Genomic DNA, 25,934 nt, shown 5'->3' with positions numbered 1-25,934 from the left:
CCCTCCCTCCCTCCCTCCCTTTTTCTGTGGTGCTAGGAATTAAACCCTATGCATCCCAAAATGCTCTAGAGTTGTATCTATAGCTCCCTGAGAAATTTAATAAATCCCAGCCTTGTGATGGTGAATAAGCAAATGTCTGGTCTTCTTTTGGCTGTACCCGGTGTTCGCTAAGGCAGGCTCATAGACACTTAACACAGTGTAAAAGTCGGTGTTCATAGGTCAGAGATGTGTACCTGGAGGGACATACTGAGAGAAGACAGGAGACGAGAGTAGCCCTCTCAGCAAAGAGAATAATGTTGCAGTGACCCTGACATGGGCAGAACAAAGAGCTTGTGATAAATTAATGTAGAAATGACTCAGTGAGGTGAAAGAGCTGGAAGAAGTAGGTAGGAGCTGGCCTTAGAGGGCCTAGGATGTCCCTTGTAGGTTTAGAATTTTGTTGTTTATTCTGAGAATATCAGGAAACACTTGGAAGGTTTTTAAGTAGTGAATTACATGATCTGGATTGCCTTTTAAAAATAATTGTTCTGAGGCTGGTAAGATAGCTGAGCAAGGTAAAGAAAGATGCTTGCCACGGAGCTCACAAACGGTTCATTTGTCCCCCCCCCCCCCCATTCCCAGAGGATTAAAAGGGCAAAACATTTCCTGGAAGTTTTACTCTACCACAAGTATGCCATACATAAATAAAGACAACAAAATGAAAACATTTAAGAAAATACTTGTTCTGCTTTATGGAAAGCGATATGAAAGAGGCAGAAATGAATGCACAGAGAATTATACTCAGTGGCAAGGCACAATCCCTACTTTATTCTTCTCTTGGTCATAGTTGAAAAGGCCCAGTTCCTGTATAAATGAAAAGTACCTTGCTTTAGTTTTTGTTGTACAAAATTGTTGTTGTTGTTGTTGTTGTTTGAGACAGGGTTTCTCTGTACAGCTCTGGCTTGTTCTGGAATTTATTTGTAGACCAGACTGGCCTTGAACTCAGAGCTCCACCAGGCTTTGCCTCCCAAGTACTGGGATTAAAAAGCATGTGCAACAAACACCCAAAAAAAGGATGCAGGTTTAGAAAGTTCAGATTTTATCAGAGCAAACTGATTAACATTCTTTTAAGTAACATCTCTGAAAAAGGGAACATCTTGTCACATTTCATAAAGCTTTGTGTTTTTATTGTGGGTTGATGCAATACACAATACAGGATGCAAACACTTTGGCCAACTTGATATAAACTTACAGGTGGCTTCAGTGATTGTTACTCTTTCTGAACAGTTTCAATATTCATTTTAAATAATACCTTGTACAACCTTTCTATAAACACCTGTAATCCCAGTACTTGGGAGTTGGAGGCAGAATGAGCAGGAGTTCAAGGCCTGGGCTATATAAGACCCCCCCCCCCTCTTTCTCACACACAGCTTTTCTAGTCCTTAAAGTCTTGATGATAATTTTTTGGGCCCTCCTTTCCTTGTTGTTTACATTGTATCCTTATGTTTTGTTGTTGAGATTTATATCCCAGTTAAGCACCTGAGCTTGAATTGTATATCTGTGCTTTAGTCAGTAACAGTAACCTGTAAAGTTATTCTTAGTTATTTTGTAACTAGGGTCTGCAAAGAGGGAAAAGTTTTGTCTAGTTGGAGAACAGGTGGTACTTCTTCCTTACAAGGGATCAGAAAGATCTCCTTTCTGAAGGACTTTAATGGGGTGTAAGTCCATTGTCTTCACCACTTAACTGATGTGTAACCAAAACCTTTTAAAAGTAGATTTAAAGTCCTGTGGAAAAAGTTTGCTTTTAAACTCAGAAGGCTAAAAACGTTTTCTTTTATGCTTTTAGGTAGTAAAAGTGTGTAAAAAACAATCTGTAGTATTTTAATTTTGTTAGTGTGTCACATGAATTCTGTCTACTTATGTGGGTGCTTGGTTTTACTCTCAGCTCTAACTAGCATGATCATTAAGTCCTGTTAACCTTAGTGACTGACACCCATACTTCTCCAGTTATTGTTACCATTGCCAGAATGCAAATTAGTGTTTCTTTGGGGGAGGGGGGTTGAGTCAGGGTTTCTCTGTAGCTTTGGAGCCTGTCCTGGAACTAGCTCTTGTAAACCCGGTTGGCCTTGAACTCAGAGATATCTGCCTGCCTCTGCCTCCCCAGTGGAGGGGTTACAGGTGTGTACCACCACTACCTGGCTTAGTGTTGCTCTTTAACAACAAGGTCAATTGGAGTACACGAACAGACAGCTGTGTATATGAGTAATTGGTGAGCCAGCAATATTTGCTTCTTTACACCATTAGGGAGAGAATCATAGGAGAAAATACAGGAAGTTGTGTCCCCGATGATTATTGTATGTTCTGCACTTTTTCATAGTTTCTCTTACTCTTTTCTGTATAATGAACTTAAACCTCTTCTATTGAAATTATCCTTCAGGACTGACTAACTTTGAGCGAGTTAAACCTAAACATAAAAAATTGGAGGTAGAAACTAGAATTTGCCAAAACCCAAAGTACTGGAAGCAATCAGGATCATAGAATTTCAATCTCTATGACATGGGAAATTTGAACTGTTTCTATGGAATGCCTTGCGATTTAGAAGATTGTATTTTAGTGGGTTTCACCCAAATTCAGGAATACTCTTAGCATACTGTGTCTTTCAGAATATTGAAAGTACTTGTTATTGTGGTGGGTTATAATATATGTTATATGTTTTTCATGAAACACATGAGGTTACACTGAAGGCAAAACACTATACAGATATTTTTGCAGATCTGTTAAACACTCCAAAATTATATCAGCTCATAGTTTTATGGGGGAGGCAAGAATGCTGGATCATTTAACTTCCAGTTTTCAATTGAGTGTGTGGAGGTGAAATTGAATAAGTTTATTGTAAAGAATAGCTACTAAGTGTTTAGGATTACCATAGCATTTAATAAGCTTTAGTCCAGTTCATGAAGTAGTTTGTTTTTATTACTGTCATTGTTACCTGTCTGGAATTACTAGATGCTCATATAGTGTTAGGTAAAAATTCATACCACTTTGAGGTAGTACAGTATTTTCTGAGATTTTGAGTTTTAGTCTACACTCATTTGTCAGTTGAGATTTGATAACTTAAGGAAAATTAAGTCAATCGCCAGGGAAGCAGCATCTCATCATGGGATTTTAGAGCTCTGAAGACTCCAAAGTCCACAGAAGTTGCTCTTAGAAATACAGCTAGCTGGTTAGTGGCAGAATCAGGACTAACTCACTGCATTTCAGAGTCTAGATATGGAGTTGAGACTGGTCCTCATCCAGCTCCTGGTCTTCTGCCTCTTCCCCAGTGTGGACCCAGCCCAGGCTCATTGCACTTAGTTGTAGTGCTCAGTCAGAACACTTGCAAGCCTGTAAAATGAGCCTTGACATTGATGAAAACATTAACTTTATTTCTCTTGTAGAGTTTTAAAGAAACATTTTACTTTTAACAGCAGATTATTTTATTAAAGATTTCTTTGCATTATTTTTACAGGGCTATAAGGCTAGGGAGGCCAGAGGTATTGGATCTACCTAGAGTTGAAACTATAGGCTACAGGCAGTTGTGGGTACTGGGAATGGAACTCGGGTTCTCTGGAAGATCAGTACTATTTTCTTAATCTTAAGCACCATCTTTCTAGCCCTAAAACAGATTCTTGAAGAAGCTTTCAAAAAGATCAAAGTAATGTTATTTGTTGCTTATGATGGGGATAGATTCTGAAATGCAGTTAGACCATTTAATTATTGTGAATATATTGAATACCTTAGAATGCTTAACACAAACAGGATAGGCTAGTCACTTCACATAGCCTTTTGATGTAGTCAAGGTTTACACGGAGAGATTTGTAATAATGCCGCCCACACAATATGGCATGCTGTTTTATAGGAATATTTTTTAATAAATGGTATACTCAAACAATAAAAGTTTAACATAATAAATAAATAAACTAATAAGGGTCATTTATGGTTATTATTGAGTATTATCTGTACATTATTGCATGTGTTTTTACACATCTGGCAGCGCAGTAGGTTTGTTTCTATCAGCATTGCTACAATGGTGAGTAATACGTTGCAACTAGATATTAGATATGTTGCAACAGCTACAGCAGTAGTAGGCAGTTGGAATTCTTATTTTTTATTTACCTATTGTGTGTCAGGGGGTGGGGTGGTAGGAGGGTTTGTTCATGTGAGTGCAGGTGCCCATAGAAGCCAGAGAGAGCATGTCAGATCCCTTGGAGCCGGAGTTAACAGACAGTTGTGAGTCTCTTGATATGTGTTCTGGGAATCAAACTCCAGGCTTTTGCAAGAGCATTGTCCTAGGGTTTTTATTGCTGTGAAGAGACACCATGACCATGGCAACTCTAAACAAAAACCAAAATAACAACAAAAAAAAATCTAATGCTCATTTCCAGTTTTCGAGGTTCAGAGATGGGGCGCATGACAGCATGCAGGCAGGTAGGGTGCTGGAGTAAATAGCTGAGAGGCCTACGACTTGCAGGTAACAGGAAGTCAACTTGAGACACTGGATGGTATCCTGAGCATAGGAAACCTTAAAGCCTGCCCTACAGTGACACACTTCCTCCAACATGGCCATACCCACTTCAACAAAGCCACACCTCCCAGTAATGCCACTCCCTATGAGATGGGGATCAGTTACACTCAGACTACCACAAGCATCAAGTACTCTTACTCAATGAGTTATTTCTCCAGCCCCCATTCCCTGCCTCACATTTTAAGCTCCATTGTAATGTATAGGGCCACCATTATGTTTGCATTATCCTTGTCTTAAATGTTATGTAGTACATGATTGTATTCAAGGAAAATTAAGGATTTTGTCATTTTAAAACCAGAAACCTTGATTCAGATAGGGAGGTAGTAATATATTTTGTAATTAGAACCCTCCAATTTGTATAATATAGACAGACGATTATAATTCACCTTTAAGAAAGAGTAATTAAAGTAACTAAAGTTACATGGCTTTCTTACTAAAGCATTCATACAGATGTTCATTTTAGTATCCTTGGTACTAACATAGGAGCCTATCTATCTATGGGCTCAAAGGTCCATTGTCACGTCTTGTATTGGTGTGTGTAAATTGTTGTTTGCTTGTTTGTCTGGTTTTGGTTTTTCAAGACAGGGTTTCTCTGTGTATCCCTGGCTGTCCTGGAACTCACTCTGTAGACCAGGCTGACCTCAACTCAGAGATTTGCCTGCAGTTTCACTCTGTATCTCTTGGCTGGCCTTGAGTTCACAGAGATGCCCCTGCTTCTGCCTCCTTAGTGCTGTAATTAAAGATGTGTACCACTATGTCCAACAGCCATGGCCCAAAAAGAGACTCAGAGGGCAGGAGATTTTTTTAAAATTAAATAAAAATTTATTTATTTGTGAAAAGCTTTGCTATAGTCTAGTTTGCTGTGTTCAAGCAAAACAGCTGGTATGTATCTGGATCTCAGTTTAACAATAGTTTCCCCAAAAATTAAAGAGTTGAATACTTGCAACAGCTCACACTCAGAACAATGTACTTGTCTTATAATTCAGAAGACAGCTATTGATATATTTGCATTCTTCAAAACACCTGTTTTATAGTTTGGGACTGTTTAAAGGCCACAAGACAGTTTACTTTGTGTTATCTAGTTCAGGAAGGACAGAAAACGATCTTGTTTTCTAGTTTCATACTTTCAACCCATGATGACAATACTCCCTCTTGCAAAGAGCTAGTGTTGTGCAGTACCTTGGATCAAAAAAACACATAATGTGTATCTGGGCTTACATCAGACATGCAGGCTCTAGATGGGGTAGTCCCCCTCTGTAATCCTAGGTCTCAGGAAGAACAGTTGGAAGGATTTCACCTTCAAGGCTGGTGTGTTCAACTTAACAAGATCAGCTCTAATGAGATTGTTTAATGTTATCATTAAAACTGGAGGTATATACCACTGAATAGTACTGAATAACTTCATTTAACTTACTAAAAAGTAGCTAAACATCAGTGTTGGTGAGCAGTTTTACCAAGCTTCTCTCTCTCTCTCTCTCTTTCTCTTTTTTAAAGCAAACAAAACTGACTTGTGGTCCTAAAGGTTGAGTTCAGGTCCTCTCATGTGGTAGGCAAGTACTCTGCCTCTGAGCCACACCCTTACAGCTAATTAGAATTATGAATACTGGTATGGATTCTCTGCTTGCTTAAAACTTACTATGTGAACTATATTACCCACTGAAAAGGGAGTGTAATCCTAAATGCCCTGAGTTATAACCCACTTTCAGATCTTTTAAAGTACTAAGCCAAAATGAGATTTGATTCTGAGTTTATTTCCGAACTTCAGTTTTTTTTTTTAAAATGTTGTATCACTTCTATACATTGGCTATTCTGCAGAGAAAGAATATCCATTACGTTTTAATAGTACCATTTACACTGTTACTTTGGGAAACTTTAAAGTGTCTGCAGTTGTAATGCTTGATACTTGAAGACCAGTTTGATGCTGTGACTTTGTGAACAGTTTGATGCTTCAGAATTTTTGAGTCTAGCTGTTGTTTCTCCAGGAATAGTCATGACTAGGTGTCCTAAAGCAAGTTGTGTACCTGGTACTGTGTGCCTCTATGTTCTAAGATGTCTTCACAGTGCTGTTGATGAGAAAACCCAGGCGAGTGAGGTTGTGCCTGGTAGGGATGGAGTCCAGTTCCCAGTTGGTGCTCATCATGCCTCCTTGGAGCACAACTCCTAGTCAGACTTTTTAGCCTTTGTTCACTCTGAAGGGGTTCTAAGAATTTGGAGTAGTATATTTGGTTCACAGATGATGATTTTTCTGAAGAGTTTAGTGACAACTGGAATGTAGAAATGAAGCTTATTTAAGAAAAGGCTAAAGTGTATTTGCAGGTTTCTGGCTTAGGTATTGGACATTTATATTAAATGTTTTCCAGTGAGAGCGTTCATTAAGTTTGGAGATTTTTAAAACGTTTTTACCTGCCTCTCCCATACAAATATTTTTCATAGTATGTGTTTGCCATTCAGACACTTCTTAGTAATTTGTAGTTTTAATATTAAATTAATTTTTAATGTCTTTAATTTTATATGTAAACTCTCAGATCTCAAGTGCATTCTTGTATGTACACATACTAAATCTAGAGACTAAAATGAAAATGAAAATTTACTCAGGGTAATTTTATCCTAACTTATAAATACCATCTTTTGTGTGTAACCCATCATTTGGAATGAAGGTTTTACTTGGAGTCATCTCATTTCTTGTGCTTTCTATCTTAATTGCTAGGCAATTCTTCACATTTATTGTCACAAAAAAGAGTTATTAGACACACACTTAATGGGATTCTGCTTTAGTAGGTACTGTGTTAGGAGCCCCATGGTGAGCAAGAAAGCCAGGCAGGCACAGGCAGTGCCTTTCCCTGTGACAAAATTTTGGAGTTGGTGGGATGACCATAATTTGTGCTATATTCCAGGGTAGAAAGGGCTACTATAAAATAACAAAACACAGACCTTGTTGGGAGGAAGAAAAGTAAAACCCAAATAGCTATGTTTATTTCTACTTCATCCGGAGGACAGACTAGAGAGTTTGAAATGAACTGAGGAGGCCCATGCTTAAGGAAGGCCAGCTTGCCTGGTGAAATCCTAGGTGTAAAAAAACTTAAGAAGTTAAAGTAGTAATTTATTTCACAGATACGGCTTTCTGAAGATTTAGTGACATAGAATGTAGGAATGAGCCTTATTTGAGAAGAGATAATAGCAGTTAATTTGCAGGCCTTTTTTGTTTTTTAAGACAAGGCTTCTCTCAAACTCATAGAGGTCCATCTGCCTCTGGTTGCACCACCACACCCGGCTTATTTGCAAGGTTTTGATTGGCAGTGGTTTGCATGTACTTGAAATAGGGATTATCAATTTTTATGTTTTAAAAGGGCCATGGGGCTAATGACTTTAAACAATTAATACATAGGAATCTGTTAGATCATAACAGGTTCACTGTGTCTTGACTAGATAGCTGCCTTGAAATTTAGTATATGGTTGTGAACTGGCCTTGTGAAAAGTGAGCACAAGGAGAAGCAGAGAGCTCCAGAGCAACATAGTTCCCGGTGGCATTCCCCAGATTCGGCACTCTTCCTGTGAAACCTTAGGCACCTGCAGAGTGCTCTGCGCTGTGGCTGGTACTCTCTTTTGGCAGGTGCTTTTCTCCCAGCTGAGTTACCTGCTTTCACATCGATCCTTATGTTAGTGCAGTTACATAATTTACTTACTGTAAATGAATACTATGTCTTGGAAATCAAAAAGCCAAGAGAAGAATTTTGAGTGTTTTTATTCATTAAGAAATGATAAATGTAATGGTGGGTCGGGGGAAATAGCGTTCATAAAGAAAAGTTGGGAACTGGAGAAGAGTTGGCTTAGTAGTTAAGAGCATTTGTTGCTCTTGCAGAAAACAACCTGGTTTCTGTTCCCAGCATCCATACAACCATGCGTAAGACCAGTTCCAGGGAGATTACCAGGCATGTACTTGGTACACATATATATACCGGCAAAACATTATCATGTACAAGGTAAAGTAAATATATAGAAAAAGAAAAGCTGGATGGTGCTGTACTGGTAAGCCCAGCTTTGGGGAGGCTGAGACAGGAGAATCTGTAGGTTCACTGCCTAGTCAGCCTGACCTGCTTGGCAGGTTCCAATCCCTGTCTTGAGTGAAGTGGCTTCTGAATTGTTTCTGAGGGTGACACGAAAGGTTGTGTATATGCACAGAGACACACTATAGAATAATCCTTCTATAAACATTTTGTATTTAAGTTGTTTTCATGTAGTAGATGTGCTTTAAAGAACCAGTGACAAAATAAATGATGTATTCTGGCCTATGTGAGAAAGAACATTGATAGAGGGACCGGATCTATGGCGAGTATCAAAAGAAGGAATACATAACAAGTTTTAAGTATGCACACATTAATTTTTGAAATTACCTATTTGCTTTTTGCAGTTCCTTTCAATTGCATGGGATACAGAGCTTCTTACTCTGCTTAGCACACAGGAAGAACATTTCAGGGTGGTTGAGAAAGAGTAGCTGCAGAAGCAGAAGCACCATGCCAGAGGGGAGAAGGCAGAGCAGCAGCCTCACAGTTGGGCTGTGCTGTGCTGCTGAGAGATCCATCCAGCGTTACAGTGGGGAGACTGTTAAATGCTGGTGAGGCTGGAGACAAGAGCAGGTTGTGGAAAGCATATGTCTGGAAAACAGTCCCTAGACTGGCTCCCAGGAGCAAGGTCATGAGGTCATCCAGTCTGGGTTGGCTTCTCCTCCTCATGTCACAGTTTTTTTGTCTTTTGAGTCAATATTGAATTATTTTTATAAAAGGTGACTTATTTTTCTATGTATGAGTGTTGTTTTTTTTTTTTTTCCTGAGCATATGTCTGTGCATTGAATGTGTGCCTCTTGCCCTTGGAGGCTAAAAGATCTGGAACTTGTGAGCTGCTATGTGGGTGCTGAAAACTAAACCCAGGTCCTCTGCAAGTGCTCTGCTCATAATGATTGAGCCATCTCTCTAGCCCCAGGCTTTTTGAAACAGTTTACAGGGGAAATGTTGAAGATGAGGAAAGACAGGAAATGGGATCCAAAGATCATAGGTGGGGAACTAGTATATAGAGCCATTGAACCTTAAGTTGGTTGTTTGGGTTTTCTGCAAAACCTTTTAATGTAGTAACTTCTGGGAACAAAACCCCATTCATTTTCATGTTTTTCTTTCTTTTTCTAAAAGCTGTCATATCCAGGCTATATTTAGGCACCTTGTCTTCATTTATGAGGTGTGATTTTTTTTTCAGAAGCAATATGGGATTATAATTGCTAGGAACTAGTTTTCTTTTACTAAAATATTAAACATAGATACCATATTTTATCTATATACTTTTATTATTTGTATGCACTTATTTATTTATTTTTTAAATAGAAGAGATTTTTTAAATATTTATTTATTATGTATACAATGTTCTGTCTGTGTGTATGCCTGCAGGGCAGGAGAGGAGAGGGCACCAGATCTCATTACAGATGGTTGTGAGCCACCATGTGGTTGCTGGGAATTGAACGCAGGACCTTTGGAAGAGCAGGCATTGCTCTCAACCACTGAGCCATCTCTCCAGCCCCTTATTTATTTATTTATTTATTTATTTATTTATTTATTTATTTGTTTGTTTGTTTATTTATTTATAAGGCAGAGTTTCTGGTAGTCCTGGAACTCACTCTGTAGACCAGGCTGGCCTCAAACTCAGAGATCAGCCTGCCTCTGCCTCCTGAGTGCTGGGATTTAAGGCGTGTACCACCATTGCCTGGCTATATATTTTATGTATACACAAAAATATTAAATTTGAGAAAGAAGGCTGTATTTTATATATCATAAGATGGTTTATCAGCATTTATAATGCTGTTAAATAAGTTATTTATTCATTTCTCTTATTCAGTTGTGAGGTACAGTCTTGTTTTGTTATCCAGGGTGGCCTTCAACACTAGGGCTCAAAGTAATCCTCCTGCTCCCACCTCCCAACCAAAACTGGAACTGCAGGTATGCCTCACCCTCAGCTCATTCTTTGGCTTTTAGTTTTTAAGGAAAGTGACTTGAATATTTGTGTAACAAGACTTGAGGAAATATAGTAAGGGCTGTAGGTTAGGGCTTTGAACAAGAGCAGTTGCCATTCTGTAACTGCCCCCTGCTTTGTCATCAGCAAATGTTGCCCTCTAGACATGCATTGCCTGCTGGGTTTCACTGCCCTTCATTACACATTACAGATACTCTTGCTATTGCATTTATTGGCTGATTAATAAAGAAGTTATCTTTTTTCCCCAAAGTGAGGTTTTGATTGAATAGTCTATGAAACGGGATCATTTTAGTTTTTAGAGCAATTAGCCTTCCTTAGGATAAAGAAGTAAATACTGGGGCTGGAGAGATGGCTCAGTGGTTGAGAGCATTGCCTGCTCTTCCAAAGGTCCTGCGTTCAATTCCCAGCAACCACATGGTGGCTCACAACCATCTGTAATGAGGTCTGGTGCCCTCTTCCGGCCTGCAGGCATACACACAGATAGAATATTGTATACATAATAAATAAATAAATATTTTAAAAAAAGAAGTAAATACTGTTGTTTTCTTGCATTCATTCATTCATTCATTCATTTATTGTTTTGGTTTTTTTCAGCCAGGGTTTCCTGGCTTCGGCTGTCCTGGAACTTGCTCTGTGGACCTTGAACTCAATATCACTTGCCTCTCCGGGAATTAAAGGCATGTGCAACCACTGCCTGAATGTTTTTTGTTTTTTAAACTAATCACTTAATGTGTTATATAAAGAATGCAGACACATGTTTGAGAAATTTTATCCCCAATAAGGGGCAGAAATCTACATTTGAATGGGTAATAGGATATGAGGTGCAGTCTTGAAGACAAAGGTGAAGTGAATAGAAATTTTTTTCCTGTTCAACAATTAAATGATGAGTTCTCCATGATAGATTTTTATTTTATTTTATTTTATTTTTGGTTTTTCGAGACAGGGTTTCTCTGGCTTTGGAGCCTGTCCTGGAACTAGCTCTGTAGACCAGGCTGATCTCGAACTCACAGAGATCCTCCTGCCTCTGCCTCCCGAGTGCTGGGATTAAAGGCGTGCGCCACCATCGCCCGGCTTCCATGATAGATTTCTTAAGAGGATATCTGGATCTTGAAGGTCTTCTGTGTTGGGCCACTGTTTCCGAATTCCATGAAACATTTTCTTTTCAAATGTAGATGGCTGAAGATTTTTATGGGAAGTGTCAGTGGTCTCAAAAGTTAGCAAACTGCCAAGAGAGGAGGGAGTACATGGATGCAGTTTCTAGGGTGCAAACAATAGAAAAGATTGGAACTAGGCAGCCCTGCTTTTTGTCAGGACAATTTCAGTACATCTGAATTGTTGCAAAATTACTTTTATCTTTCTTTGGATTCTCTATGCACTTTGTTTTGTTTGAGACATGGTCTAGCCATGTATGTAGTCCAGACTATCCTCTAACTTGGGATATTCCTATCTCCACCTCCTAAGAGCTAGATAACAGGTATGTATCACCTTATGCACATCTTCTGTAAAGAGATGGCTTGAGTAAGCAGAGACACACAAATTGAATTGCAGTAGCTTGACAACAAATGAACAGGACCGAGCAGCAGACATCTATGCAGGGATGGAAGAAAGCACAGATAAGCCAGCCAGGCACAGTTGAATTAGTCAAGAAAATGATGGCATACTGACTGTTAGGTGAGACTTTGAAAGTCTTGGGACATTAAGCCTAGATTCCCCCAATATATATTAGTTAGATGGCTAACTTTTCATAAGGATTTCTTTAACGTTTCCATTAAAACCTTTTTTTGTCTTATGCTCTCCCAGTTTAAGTTACTTAAAATAATTGTTTGTTGTCTTGAACCCTGCAGAGACTCCAAGTAACTACTATAGCTTTTTCTGATTTTCCTGAGTTTCCTTAGTGGCAAAGGAAGATATACATAAATCAACCAAGTCTGCATTTTCGGACAATAATCCTAATGTGGTTGTCTCCTTTTCTGCCTGGCTTTTACTTTTGTGAAATTGTGTGAAGAGTTTATAGAAACAACTTCTCATGTTTAGTGGAAAAGGACACAGTACAGCATAAGTGCAAGAAGGTCTGCATTTTGCCAGGCTGTGATTGACTGCATGCTGCAACTTTTTGGAAGTAAAATTCCAGGGCCATATAAATTCCATTACAGCCACATGCAAAATGAAAGATAGGAATCTTTCATGTTGTTTTTCCTTATAAGCAATACTGGAGTGGTGATTTGAAGTTTGTCAGAATATTAATGAGTAAAATAACATCTTCCCTAGGAGAGACTTACCTAATGAGATGACCCAAACTCTCAGGTTTGCTTGTTTTGTTTTATATTAATAAGAATGCCAGCTAAAAATGTTTCCATTTAAGTGTCCTCTGTAGAAGTTAGTGAATGAAAATGAGGGCATGACTCTGGGTATAGTTGATGAGAAGGGTTTTATTGTAGATAGAAAGGAGAGAACAGTCAGACTGAACCAAGCCATGGGGAGTAGGGTGAGAGAGGAAGAGAAGAGAGACCAAGTGAATCAAGAGAGGAGCCATGAACCAAGAGGCCAAGAGCCCAAAAGGGCATGTAACCAAAATGACTGAGTATATAGCACTTAGAAGCTGGGAAAATGAAAGCCCAGCCTCTGGGCTGGAGAGGTTTAGGATAGGTGGCAGGATGGTAAGTGCTAGGAGGAGCCGTAGGTACTGAGTGAGACTGGTCCCGGGTTTCTCTGGGACCTGACAGCTAGTATGACATAAAAGCAACTGTAACTATTAAACTGTGTCTATATTTGATTAATACATAAATTCTAAATTAGATTTTTTATTGCTGTAACATTTAAAAGTAAAATTTTGATATATTTCTTGTGAATAGATACCTTCCCAGTCAGATTTTGCTAATAAATTGTTGTATCTTGTGTCTGGTTTTATTAACCCTGTCTGATTTTATCAACAGCAAAAACAACTCAAACTATAAAAAACAAAACAATAAAACACACCCATAAAGGTGGAGCACTCGGGAGGAAGAGGCAGATGGATCTCTGAATTTGAGACTATCCTGGTCTACAGAGCAAGTTCTAGAATAGCCAGGACTATACAGAGAAATCTTGTCTTTGAGGGTTGGGGAGGAATCAAACCCTTCTTAGCTAGAGAGATGGCTCTGCAGTTAAGAGCACTGGCTGCCCTTCCAAAGCATCTGGGTTCAGTTCCCTGCACCCATATGGCAGCTCACAACTGTCTTCAGTTCCAGGGAATCTGGCACCCTCACACAGGCATACATGCAGGCAAAAATAAATAAAAATCACAATTTTCCCATCATTGGCGTTTTCAGTAGAAGCACAGGTGTGTATGCATAAAGAAATTTAGAATAATCAGTTTGCTGGTGGCATCTGCTTAGGAGTGTGCCAGTACTGGGTGCCAGTGTAGATGTACAATCAAACAAGGAGTGAACTGAGATTGAATTTGTTACTCTCATCTGCCAGTACCTTTGAGTGGTACATTTACTATTAGAATACTCGTTGAAGAGGCTATTATAGAGACACTAAGTCTGAAAAAAGCTAGAGTTGCAGCCTTCCTGGAGATAGTAGTCCTTAGATCTGTAAATACTTCCACTACTGAAGATGAATTCTGTTTGTAATCTGTATGAAGTAAACAAAACCAGTTGCTGCCCCTGAGGAGTCCCCAATTACTTTTGTGTGTATAAAGCCAAAATGCATATTTCCAAGATGTCAGAGTGATGCTGACAGCTGTGAGAGAATAGGATCTCGCAGCACGGAACAAATGAATGAGACATTCCAGTTCCCATCCTGTCTTACTTTCTTACAGCTCTTGAGATAGAAAGTGAATGTCACTAAGAGCCTTTTTCTAGCCCCCAAATCCTGCAGGTGTGTTTTAGTAACTCATTATTAACTGCTTTGACAATCCCATCCACCCCAAATTTATTTAGTTTCAAAGAGGTCAAAGTCTAAGAACAATTTGACTTTTAAAATTGATTTCCTGAGGGATTCAAACAGTACCTAAAGCAGGTCTGAAGGCCTATTTTTCTTCTTATTCAGGGAAATTTGTTTACTTCTAGTTGAATATTCATTACTGTTTCTAACTTGCAAAATTTATTTTTATGTGTGTACATATATATATATGCTTGTGTTTGTGTGTGCACATGCACACATGAGTCCACAGGCCCAGGCCCCCACCCATGTCAGGGTGCATTCAAAGTGAGGACAGTCCACTGGAGTTCTTTCTTTTCTGTTACCCTGTGAGATCCCAGAATCAAGCGCAAGTCTTGAGTCTGTGCTCAAGTGTTACTCTGAGCCGTCTCATTGGCCCCTCATTTAACTTTATTTTTTTATTCTAAAAGTTGGAATTCTTTGAGTAACTGCCCATATAGTAGAATTTTGTCCTTACCCTTGTGTTCCAACCCTGAACTTATTGGTCCCAGTCATGAGACTGAGAAGAGACCTTAGTAAACTTCATACTTAAAGTCATTGTATAAATACTGACGGTAGAGTAGAGTACTTGGCCAGCACTGCAGTTGGCCATTTGTTTTTTACTGATACTGAAGAAAGCATCAGTGGGCTGAGTTGTACTGTTGTATCCTTGCTACAGTGTTCATTTCTCTGCAGTATATAAGAAGTATAACTTCAATCATACATTGTTAATCTCTTGGTTTCTTTCTAGTTTCTTTTGTTTTTTAAATAATTAAAAAGATGTTAATTTAAAATAGAATTTTATTGTCTATCATTTTATATGATGCTTTTTTGTCCCTTTTATTTTGTAGGTTTTGTCAATTCTTCAAAAGATGCAATTGATTGTACTAGTTTCTGCTTTTCTGTAGTTAAATGTCTTATTTCCTTTTATGGCTAAAGCCAACACAGTCATTGTTCATAAAATGGTTTATGTGTTTTATTTCATCAGGACACATTTTAAGCATAAATAAACATGCTGTTTTAAGTGAGTATCAGTAATACATCCAAGTTATACGTGTGTGCTTATTTTTTTCTTTTTAGATTTAAATACATAAAGATAAAAGGACAGTATTAGGACCCTCACTCAGCTGACTTGTCTAGCAGGTTTCAGCTGCTGCCATCCTGTGGTTTTGTCCTCCCCCCCTTTTAAACTTTACTAGTATATTTAAAAAACAAAATTCAGATTCTATAACTTTGCCCATTTCTGTAATAAACTGCCTAACAAGTAATTAAAGGAAGGGAAGATTTTCTGGCTTAGAGCTTGAGGCCATAAATTCTTGGTTAGAAAGGCATAGTAGTAGTATCAGGAGGTAGATCAGTCATAAGCATCCTAGGTTAGGAAGCAGAGAGGGTACAGTAAATGGGGCTGAGCTATAAAATCCCAAGACCTGCTCCCAGTGACTCATTTCCTCCAGCATGACTCCACCTCCTGAAGTTGCATAACCTTTCAAAACTGTGCCACCTGCTTGGGACCAAGTGTTTATAAATACATTAGTCTATGGGGGAACTTTTTACATTCGAACTGCAGTATAGATGTATATGTGTATTTCGTTCCACAAGCTGTTTATTTGTTATAGGATAAGTCTTTGACTGTAGTCAAGGTTGGTCTTGAACCCTCAGGTTACCCTTCCAACTTGGCCTTCTAAGTAACTATGTCTGTTGGAGTAGTTTCACCATAATCAATGAATAAAAGATTTTGGTTTATGTCTCTTATAGGCAAGGCCATTTTAAATAGACAGAACTGGAACCTCTTGATTGAATTCACTAGAATCACTACCATTCTGTAGTATCCTTTTTGTCTGTGCACTGTTTTTTTTTCCTATATCCAAGATGAAATTTTAAATTCAGTTTGACTCAAAATCTCAACAGTTCTCACATTACACTAGATTATTTTGGTGGAAGTTTCTGTAGTTTGTATATTTTTCTCCCCTTATAAAATAAATGTGTTGTATTTTTATAGAAATGAGGTCATTTTCTTGTTCCACATTTTGGATTTAGCTGATGGCTTGATATGAATTTCTTCAGTATTCTCTTTAAATAGGGAGTCAGATCTAGAAATTTGATTAAATATCATGGTTTTGTCTTATTTCTACAAAAGTGTTTCACAGATGGTACTGTTGTCCATCAAGAAAATAATGCCTGAAGTTCCTATAACAAGACCGAAAAATAGCCCCAGTCAGTATTTTATTTGCCATTTATAAAATTTTCATCAGCTATGCAGTCAAAAAATTTATCCACCCTGCTCCTCCTGTGAGATGTCTCCATTGTTGGTGGGTTTTTGTTTGTTTTCTAGTCTGGCTCATGTTGTCTGTCTGGGCTGACTTGGAGTTCGGTCTTCTGGCCTCAGACTCCTGAATGCTGAAATTACAGTCCTGATGTCACTGTGCCCAACACTAAATTTTGAATATTTTCATTTAAAATAACTTGTTCTCCATTAACTAAGGCTTTTCTTCCTTTGGTAACTGTTTTGTCATGAAATGTGATTCATCTAGGGGAGGTGAAGTGCATGATTTCCCTCACTAATATTTAGGGTAATGAGTTGGTACCCTAGCAGATTCCAGAGGCAAGCTCTATACAGGTGATATGTTTAACCTTCAGGGATTTTTATATACCATATTTTATATACAGTCAAGACCACTTCTGCTATGTCTTTAGTGTTCTTGAAGTGTGACCCCATTTATCTTGAATAGATTATTTTCATAGTAAAATGTTCCAGGTTCATCTCATAAGGAATTTCTGTGAGGAAAAAAATCAACCTGCTTGATGTTAATGGCCTTGTAACTTTTTTTTTTTTTAATGTTGAGTCTCATGAACTCATTTGGCCCCAAACAGCTGAGGATGACCTTGAACTCCAAAGCCTTCTGCCTCCATCTTCTGAGTTGTATTAAAGGGAGATGGCACCACACCTAGTTTATGGAGTGCTGGGAATCTAACCCTACATCTCTAGTTCCTTTTGTCTTCTGAGCAACTTACTCTTTGCTTGTGTATGTATGCGTTATGTGGTGTGTATTTGTGTACATACACATAAGTGTGCATATGTGCACATTTATATGTATGTATGGAAGCCAAAGGTCAACATTAAGTGTCTTATCAACTTTTTTTTTTTTTTGAGACAGAATCTCTGAACCCGAGTTTCAAAGTTAGGCTAGAGTAGTTAGACAGCAAGCCTCAGGCAGATCTTCTTCCTGTTGCTGCCTCCCCAATGGTGGGACTGCACCTGACTTTTTTTTTAAGTATCATTGTGTTTTTTTTTTAATATTTTTTATGGTTTATTTAACTTTATTTTATGTGCATTGGTGTGAAAGTGTCAGATCCCCTGCAATTGGATCTTCAGACATTTGTGAGCTGCCATGTGGGTGTTTGGAATTGAACCCTCTGGAAGAGCAGTCAGTGCTCTTAACCACTGAGCCATCTCTCCAACCCCTGCACCTAGCTTTTTATGTGGATGCTGGGGATCTGAAATCATACTCAGTACTAAGTACCTTGTTGACTGAACCATCATCCCAACTTCAAGCAGCCTACTCAATCCTCAGTACCATTCAGAGAAGAAAATAAAGTACTGTAACAGCAAAAACCAAACTGAACAAGGTACAGAAACACAGTTAAAGTCAATTAAAGCCCATAATGCCTGTGGAACAGAAAGTGACAACAATAATGTATGCATATGCTGTGAAATTAAAGTGGTTTCAGTTAAAGGTGAGGAAAGTAAATAGAGAGGGACCTTAGGAAGCATAACTAAAATAAAGGAGGAGGAAAGAGTTTCTAAAAGTTAGCACAGCAATGAAAATAAAGGATTAGATAGATATAAGAAAGTGGGAAAAATAGCTCTAAAAGTTAAAATACTATTCAAAGTATAGTAAAAAGGAAAGAAAAGCCAAAAGGCCTGTAGGAGTAGTTTTTCTCTGGGTTCTCCAAAATTGGATTCTCATGGTGGGTGGCGTCAGTTAAACTTGGAGACTACAGTTTATGTTGATACTGAGCACATGCTAGATGGTGTCAAGCGGCTGTCGCTTCAGTCTTCACTTTAGTAGCTTCTCTTATTTATGTGCCAGGAGCCCCTGGTGGCCACACTTAGCTCTAGAGCCTGTGAGCTGGGCAGGTTCTCCCCTCCTCTCCCAGGCCCCCAAACTGTACTCTGAGACTTACTCTCAAGTGCTTTGGAAATGAGGGAAACAAACAGCACTGAGATCTATACAGGTGGACTTGTATGCTATAAGATAAAGCCGTAGTCTAGGGCTTCAGGATTGAGCTGCAGCAGCAGAGCTGTAGACAGGGTCTCCAGAGGTTGATCCATTCCCTGCTCTCGGGCTGAGGTTATCAGGTTTAGATGGGACTACCTTGCCCACTCCCTGGTTGCACACTGGATACTGTGCTGCTTCCTTTTGCATCCTTTCCCATCACTCCCCCTTGGGCTTCCTTTTTTACTCTGATTCTTTAAAAGTGTTCCTTGTTACTCTGACAACTCAAGACACAGCTTCTACTCACCACACTCTGAAACTCAGACCTGTAGTGTTTAATATACCTAAAATCTGCCCTTCAAAATGGACCTCATTGGCCTGGGGAGATGGTTCAGTAACACTTGCTGCACAAACATGAGGACCTGAATAAGTCTTAGTTACTCATAAAACAGTGGACATCTGTAACCCCAGCATTGTGGGTGCTAGAGACAAGAGGTGCTAGAGACTAGGGTTAGCTGTCATTTGGCCTCCAAATTTTGGAGAGGCTGTCTCAAGGATGTAAGACAAAGTGATACAGCAAGGCACTTGATATTCTCTGGCCTCCATGTGCATACATACCCACACACTTAAAACAGAGCTGCCCTCCTTCCACCTTTACTAGGTTTTGGGGGATGGATGGAGGAGTGCTAAATAGTTTTTCCTTGCTCAGGTGATTCAGAATAATCTACATACATAACTTTTATAATGCTTATGTTTAGGACTGGGGATGTAGCTAAGGTGGCAGAATACCTATCTAGCATGCTCAAGGTCCTGGGTTCAACTCCTAGCACAGCATAAAATGGAGGCAGTAGAGTCAAAAGTTTAGAGTCATTTGACTATGTAGCAGGGTCAAAGCCAGCCTGAGCTACAATCCTTAGGGGGTCATGGGGCCTCATGAGCTCCCCTACTATGGCAGGTTGATGGCCCCAATCTTGTACCATAATCATAGCTGTTGTGGGCTCAAAAGTGTAGTGGCTGTGTCATGTCCAACAGAGAACATTCGAGAACATTTTCCTTTGGTTCTTACAGCCTTAGGGTAGGTGATTGTAGTCCCATTTATGACTGAGTGTGCAGCAGTTACAGCTGCCACTGCAGCAGAAGTTTCTCAGGCCAAAGTTGACAGATCTTGGACACAAGCCTAATTATTTAGAAGGCAAATTGTTGGGCATATCATGTCTCTATTGAAATAGCAGTAGTTCTTCACCAGGGCCTATGGCTTTTATGGTCCCGGCTTTTGACCAGAGTTAATGAGACCAGAAGTGAATACCTACTCCCCCACCCAGTGGAGTGGGTCTCAGTATCAGCCAGAATGAGATTGGTTACTCCTGTAGCAGATGTACCTCTTTCGTGCTTGTGGGACACACCCTGCCTAACTCTTTGATAATATACCATGCAGGACCCACCTCAAAGTAAGGCTTGGTGATAATTCTCCCCCAGAAGCCTGCATAGCCTGTTCTGGCACTGTGAAGGCTAGCCTTCAGGGAGGAAGTTTTTTGGTTTTTCAAGACAGGGTTTCTCTGTAGCTTTGGAGCCTGTCCTGGAACTACCTCTTGTAGACCAGGCTGGCCTCGAACTCACAGAGATCTGCCTCCCAAGTGCTATGATTAAAGGCAGGCACCACCACCGCCCGGTGAGGTAGCTTTTTTTTTTTTTTTTTTTTTTTAAATCTCAGTTCCAGTTTGATTTCTCTATGGCCTACAACTGGACCATTTAATGTCTTCAGCAATAAGGCTATCTAGTCTGGTGAGCCGTCAGCCACTGCGGCAGTTTCCTCTCCTGATTGGTGTTCTCAGGTCTTCCTGATGAACTACTTGGCAGGGAGTAGTAGCTGGGGAGAGGGAAGGTGGAGTCGCTGGACTCTTCATTTAATAACCTATGGCTTCTGGGATTCAGATTATCTGCCCATGCAGGATACCTCAGTTCAACCCCTTATTTATAAACTGGTTTACCAAGTATCAGTTTTCCTTAAGGCTTTTTCATAGATCCTTAGTTTTGGCTGACTTCTCCCTAACCCTCTCCTGTTTCCTTATTTCCTTCTTAAAACTTTGTACGCCCTGGTGTTCCCCTGCCACCCTCATAGCACATATGTTCTAACACTATCCTTCTGGGGCTGCTTGTTACCTGTTTTGAAATTTCATTTCTCGGGGCTGGAGAGATGGCTCAGAGGTTAAGAGCATTGCCTGCTCTTCCAAAGGTCCAGAGTTCAATTCCCAGTAACCACATGGTGGCTCACAACCATCTGTAATGAGATCTGGTGCCCTCTTCTGGCCTGCAGGCATACGTGGAGTCTAAACACTGTGTACATAATAAATAAATAATTTTTTTTAATTCCCTTTCTTTTTCGAGTCAGGATCTCGTTATGCAGCCCTAGCTGGTCTGGAGCTCGCTTTGTAGATCTTTCGGTCTCATGTCCCAAGTTTTGGGATTAAAATGCCTGGCTGAAATTGCTTTTGATAATCAAATAATTCCATTAATTAAAGTATTAGAAATTAGAACCAGGTGTTTGAGAATAGGGAGAAAATTATAGCGGTGAAAAAACCTTCAACATCCTTAGCTGTTGGGTAATGCACTTATAGCCATTTTAAGATTCCATCTCCTCCCCGTCAGAATGCCTCTCACTAAGGAAGCAAATAATGGAGCTGGAGAGATTGCTGAGGGATTTGTGAGCACTGGCTGACCTGAGGATTCAAGTTCAATTCCCAGCCTCCACGTGGCAGCTCACAACTTTAACTCTAATTCTCGGATCTGACACCTGGTATCACCACTTTCTCTCCTATGGAACCTACATTCAAAATCCCTTCCCTTCCCTCTCCCTTCTGTGTCACAAACTAAAAAGAGGATCATAAGAGGACATGAAGAGATCTTAGGGAGATGGGAAATAGGAAATGGAATACTAGGAGAAGAAAGAGGACCCAGCTGGAGGGTACTGGACATGGGAGGGGATAGTGGGAGAGGGGAATGAATGAGGTTGAAGTGTAATGAGGTGTGTGAAGATGTTGTGATCAAACCCATTACTTTGTAATGGTTAATAGCTTAAAATAGTAATAAGTGAAAAAACCTGCATGAATATATAATGAAACAAAAACGAGTTACTTACTTTTGTATTCCTCACCCCCCGACCTTCTGGTAATTGTTTTCAGAAGTAACTGAAAAGGTATCTAGCCCACATTGAACTCTTTATCTTATTTGTGAAGCATTAATCTTCAACTTGGAACTAAATGTTTAGGAATCCTCACAATAAAAGTCATGAAAGTTGTCTCTTCCTAAGTCATTTTTGAAAGTTAGATTAGAGAGTGTTTCCCAAATCCTCTAGTGTTTGTACAACTGTACTGAAATGTTTCCAGTTTCTTTCTAGTGAAATCACTTCCTTTGCAGTTATTCTTTAATGTAGCTCTGGCTTGCCTGGAACTTGCTGTGTAGACCATACTGGTCAAACTCACTATTTTCATGCCTTTGCTCTGCATCCCTGACCACAACTGTTGTTGATGAAAGTAAATCAATGGGACCATTCAAAAACTATAAGATAAAAATTTGGGATTCATAAAAATAATTTGTTTTTAGCATTAGTGGATTCCGTGGTTTTCTAGTTTTTTAATATATACTTAGCTGAGGTATACATGTGAAATGGCTCTTATAATCAGTCACCTCATGTTACGTTAAGTGTACATCAAGAGCATATGGAATCTACTTTCATAGCATACGTATGTGTACAAGAATTGCCAGCCCTGTGTTGTATTAGATCAGGAGACCTCATAATCCTCAATCACTGCATTGTTGTGCCCTTTGACCTGTGACTTCCTATCTTCTCTTTCCTTCCCATTCCCTGAAAACTACCATTCTCTATTTCTCTGTGTGTGTGTTTGACTAGGATTGTACTGTATTTGTAAGTGAATTCATACAGTGCTCAACTTCCAGTAATTGCTTTAGTTTTCCTTAGCCAGATGTCTTCCAGGTTTATCTGTTCATTATGTTCAGCAAGCAAGACTCCTTCCCTCCTTCCCCTTTTCCTTCATCTGCTGGGGATTCTCTTACTTGGCTAGTGTGAGTGATACTGCAGTGGGCATAGGCTGTCTTCAGGAGGAACTTACTGCTTTTCCTTTGGATGGATACCAAAAAATGGAATTGTTGGATCATGTAGTGTAGTAGTTTTATTTTTAAAGTTTTGAGAAACCTCTCTACCATTTTCAGTAATGGCCACACAGTCCTTCCAGCAGCATTCTCTGTTCTCCACACCCATGCCAACACTTGTTAGCGCTTGTCTTTTTAGAACTGTCCTAACAGGTGCATGGTGGTACTTTTTGTGGTTTTAATTAGCTTTTCCCTGATGATTAGTGAGGTATTTGAATGTCTAAGTATGCTTGTCATTCTCCATTGATGGGGGGGGGGGGTTCTTACATTCTTTGGCCATTTTGAAATTAGTTTATTTGGTTTTTACTCTTGAACTATGAATATTCCTCGTGTGCCTTGAATATTGACCCCTCAATTTTAGATTTTAAGATGAATTCCTGGGCTTTTTTGTGTTGGCCCACAGTTTCCAAGTTTTCTGATTTCAGCTTCACCTGGTTAGTTTGAAGGAGAAGCTTGCTAAGGCCTCAGTGAATAACATGAATTTTCTGGGCAGTTGTTTCTAAACTATTTGGGATCCAGAAGGGTGAACAGATATTTTAGAAGTATTTTTAGATTTAGTAGTTTAAGAAAAATTAGTCAAAGTGCTGGGTATAGTGGCTCACACTTGGGATCCCAGCATTGGGGAAACTGAGGCAGAAGGGTTCCAGTGAGTTGGAGGCAACCTGGACTATATAGTAAGTTCCAGGCTTGCTTGGGTTACAGAGTTAGACCATCTCAAAAATAAAACAACAAAAACTGGTGCTTCTTTTTAAGTGACCCTTTCACTCCTTGTCATTCTCCAGCGTCCTGAGGTTGGCATTATACTTCTCCAGTGGAGCCCATGACTTCTGATCAGGACGCTAAAGTTGTGGCTGAACCGCAGGCACAGCGAGTCCAGGAGGGCAAGGACAGCTCTCATCTGGTAGGTGCTGCTGGAAAGAGGGAAGCCCAAGGGCACAGGCATCCATCTCTTTTTCTGATAAGGAACTCTACGCTGAACTTTGACTCTTAGAATAAGCGTATCGAGTAAGTCGTACAGAGGCAAAAGGACTTCTTACTCATCCAGTGTTCTGGCTGAGATCCCTACACCCCCCAGTAGCTCATAGCCTCTTACTATAACTGCAGCTTCAGGCCATCCAGTGGCCTCTGAGGGCACCTGCGCCCAAGTGCAAATACTTGCATGCAATGGACTTAAAAATAATCAATTTTTTAAAACTTTTAATCCTAGCTGAGTAGACAGGTAGATGAATATGAGTTCCAGGCCAGCATGATCTACAGAGTTCCAGGATAGCCAGAGCTACACAGAGAAACCTTGTCTCAAAAACCAAAACAATAACAAATTTAATCCTGTCAAACAATAATATTTAAAGTTCTAAGTAGTGTTGGGAAAAGTAGCTTTTTTAAATCACCCCTGTTGAAACTATCAGAAATTTCACTTAGTACTTCATTTTAAAGCTTCTCTCTTCTTTTGAATATACTTATTTATAATTTTTTTGCAATGTAAAAACATGCATTTCTCCGCCCCCCCCCCAGTGGGTTTGGTTTTGCTTCTTAATATGGTTTGAAATTATGTTTTCTTTATGTTAGAATGATGGAGTTTTTTATGTTTTCAATTTTACAGATGAATGGTCCTATATCGCAAACCACCTCTCAAACAAGTTCCATCCCAGCTTTGACTCAGGTAATTCGTTTTCTAGATTTATCACAGATTGTCTAGCCACAGTCAAGATTGCCAGATATGGCATTATCCCAAATATGTATTGTAAAAAGAATTAGAAAAATGTTTAGGTCTGTCAAAAGGAGGACCCATTTGACAATGTGCCCTTGAATGTGTTAAGTGTTGATTTTGTCTCTTTTTCACAATGGAAGTGTCAGATACATTTATTCTCAAGTATTCTTGACAGTGTTTTCAGTTCATCTGAATTTAGCTAATGTAATTGATTTTTTAGAGTACGCAAGTCAAATTCTAAATAATAACAGAATAAGGACATAGACTGAATATATAACTCTGTTGATATATATATTTTATACTACTAAAAATATTTAACCTGTAAGATACTGCGCTAAAAGCAGACGGTTGTTATTTTGTTTCTTTTTTTAGGTTTTTTTTTTTTGAGACAGGGTTTCCCAGTAGCTATGAAACCAGTCCTGAAACTCACTCTGTAGACCTTGAACTCACAGAGATCCACCTGCCTCTGCCTCCCAAGTGCTGAGAATAAAGGCGTGCCCCACCACTGCCCAGCTCAGTTGTCATTTTTAAACCAAAAAAGTATTGGCTGTTTTCAGACCATCATGCTTTCTGACTGTGAGCCTACTATTCAGTATGTAGATACGTAGTAATTAAACATTCACTCAGAAACAATGTCATCAAAAGACATAGTTTGTTGATGGGTGGGATGGGGTGCAGGAGGTTAAACCTTGCATAAGTCCAGCAACCACTCTACCACCAAGCTACATCCCAAGACAGTTCCTTTGGTTTAGTTCTCTTATCTTGTTATCTTTAAGTAATTTTAAAGAATTATTTCTGATTGGGCCAGTAGGATGGCTTAGTGAATAAAGACAGTGGCTGCCAAGCCTGACAATTCAAGTTTGACCCCTGAGACCAACACTGCGAAGGGAGAGAACTGACTCCCTCAGTTTGTCCTGACCTCTACACATACACTATGACGTGTGTACACACATACATAGAAGGAATAATTAAATATAATGAAATGCTTAAGATCATTCTGACATAGTTCAGGCTTTATTGAGTTGTCTAGAGTTTAGTGCTTAAGAAGAATCAAGTTCCCATATTACAATTAGAAAAGACTTGGCACCTCTCAGAAAAACAAGCACTTCTACTAATATTGCTTGTCCTTACCCATCTTTCTCAAACAGCATCTCTGTTCATTTATGCTGAAATGCAACAGAATCAACAACTGAAAATGGCCCTGAGGCCACAGTAATTCCACTAGGAACACTGACTTGGCTGCAGAAGGCAGTAGGAGTTGGATCTTGAACTCTTGCTCCTCTCTGCTAAGATGACGACGGTCATTGGCCACCACACCCAGTTTACACAGTACTGAGGCTCTCTCCTCACACATGAGGCAAATCTTCTATCAACAGATTTTATA

General features: G+C 39.4%; 1 protein-coding gene across 2 annotated transcripts in view; it reads left to right on the top strand.

The window, feature by feature from the left end:
- The window catches only part of Larp4b (La ribonucleoprotein 4B), a 73,902-nt gene that overhangs the window by 5,215 nt on the left and 42,753 nt on the right, over positions 1–25,934 (top strand). For both annotated transcript variants that reach the window (XM_050142296.1, XM_050142295.1), the window contains exons 2-3: positions 23,625–23,743; positions 24,443–24,502. In XM_050142296.1, the coding sequence (XP_049998253.1) occupies positions 23,663–23,743; positions 24,443–24,502 (141 nt within the window). In that variant the 5' untranslated portion in view covers positions 23,625–23,662. The remainder of the gene's footprint in view (positions 1–23,624; positions 23,744–24,442; positions 24,503–25,934) is intronic.

The sequence above is a fragment of the Alexandromys fortis genome, unplaced genomic scaffold (assembly GCF_014885135.2).
Source record: "Alexandromys fortis isolate MF-2015 unplaced genomic scaffold, M_Fortis_MF-2015_v1.1 scaffold_5, whole genome shotgun sequence".
NCBI lineage: Eukaryota > Metazoa > Chordata > Mammalia > Rodentia > Cricetidae > Alexandromys > Alexandromys fortis.
Note: the sequence above shows the minus strand (reverse complement) of the source record. Positions and strands in the feature narration are given on the sequence as shown.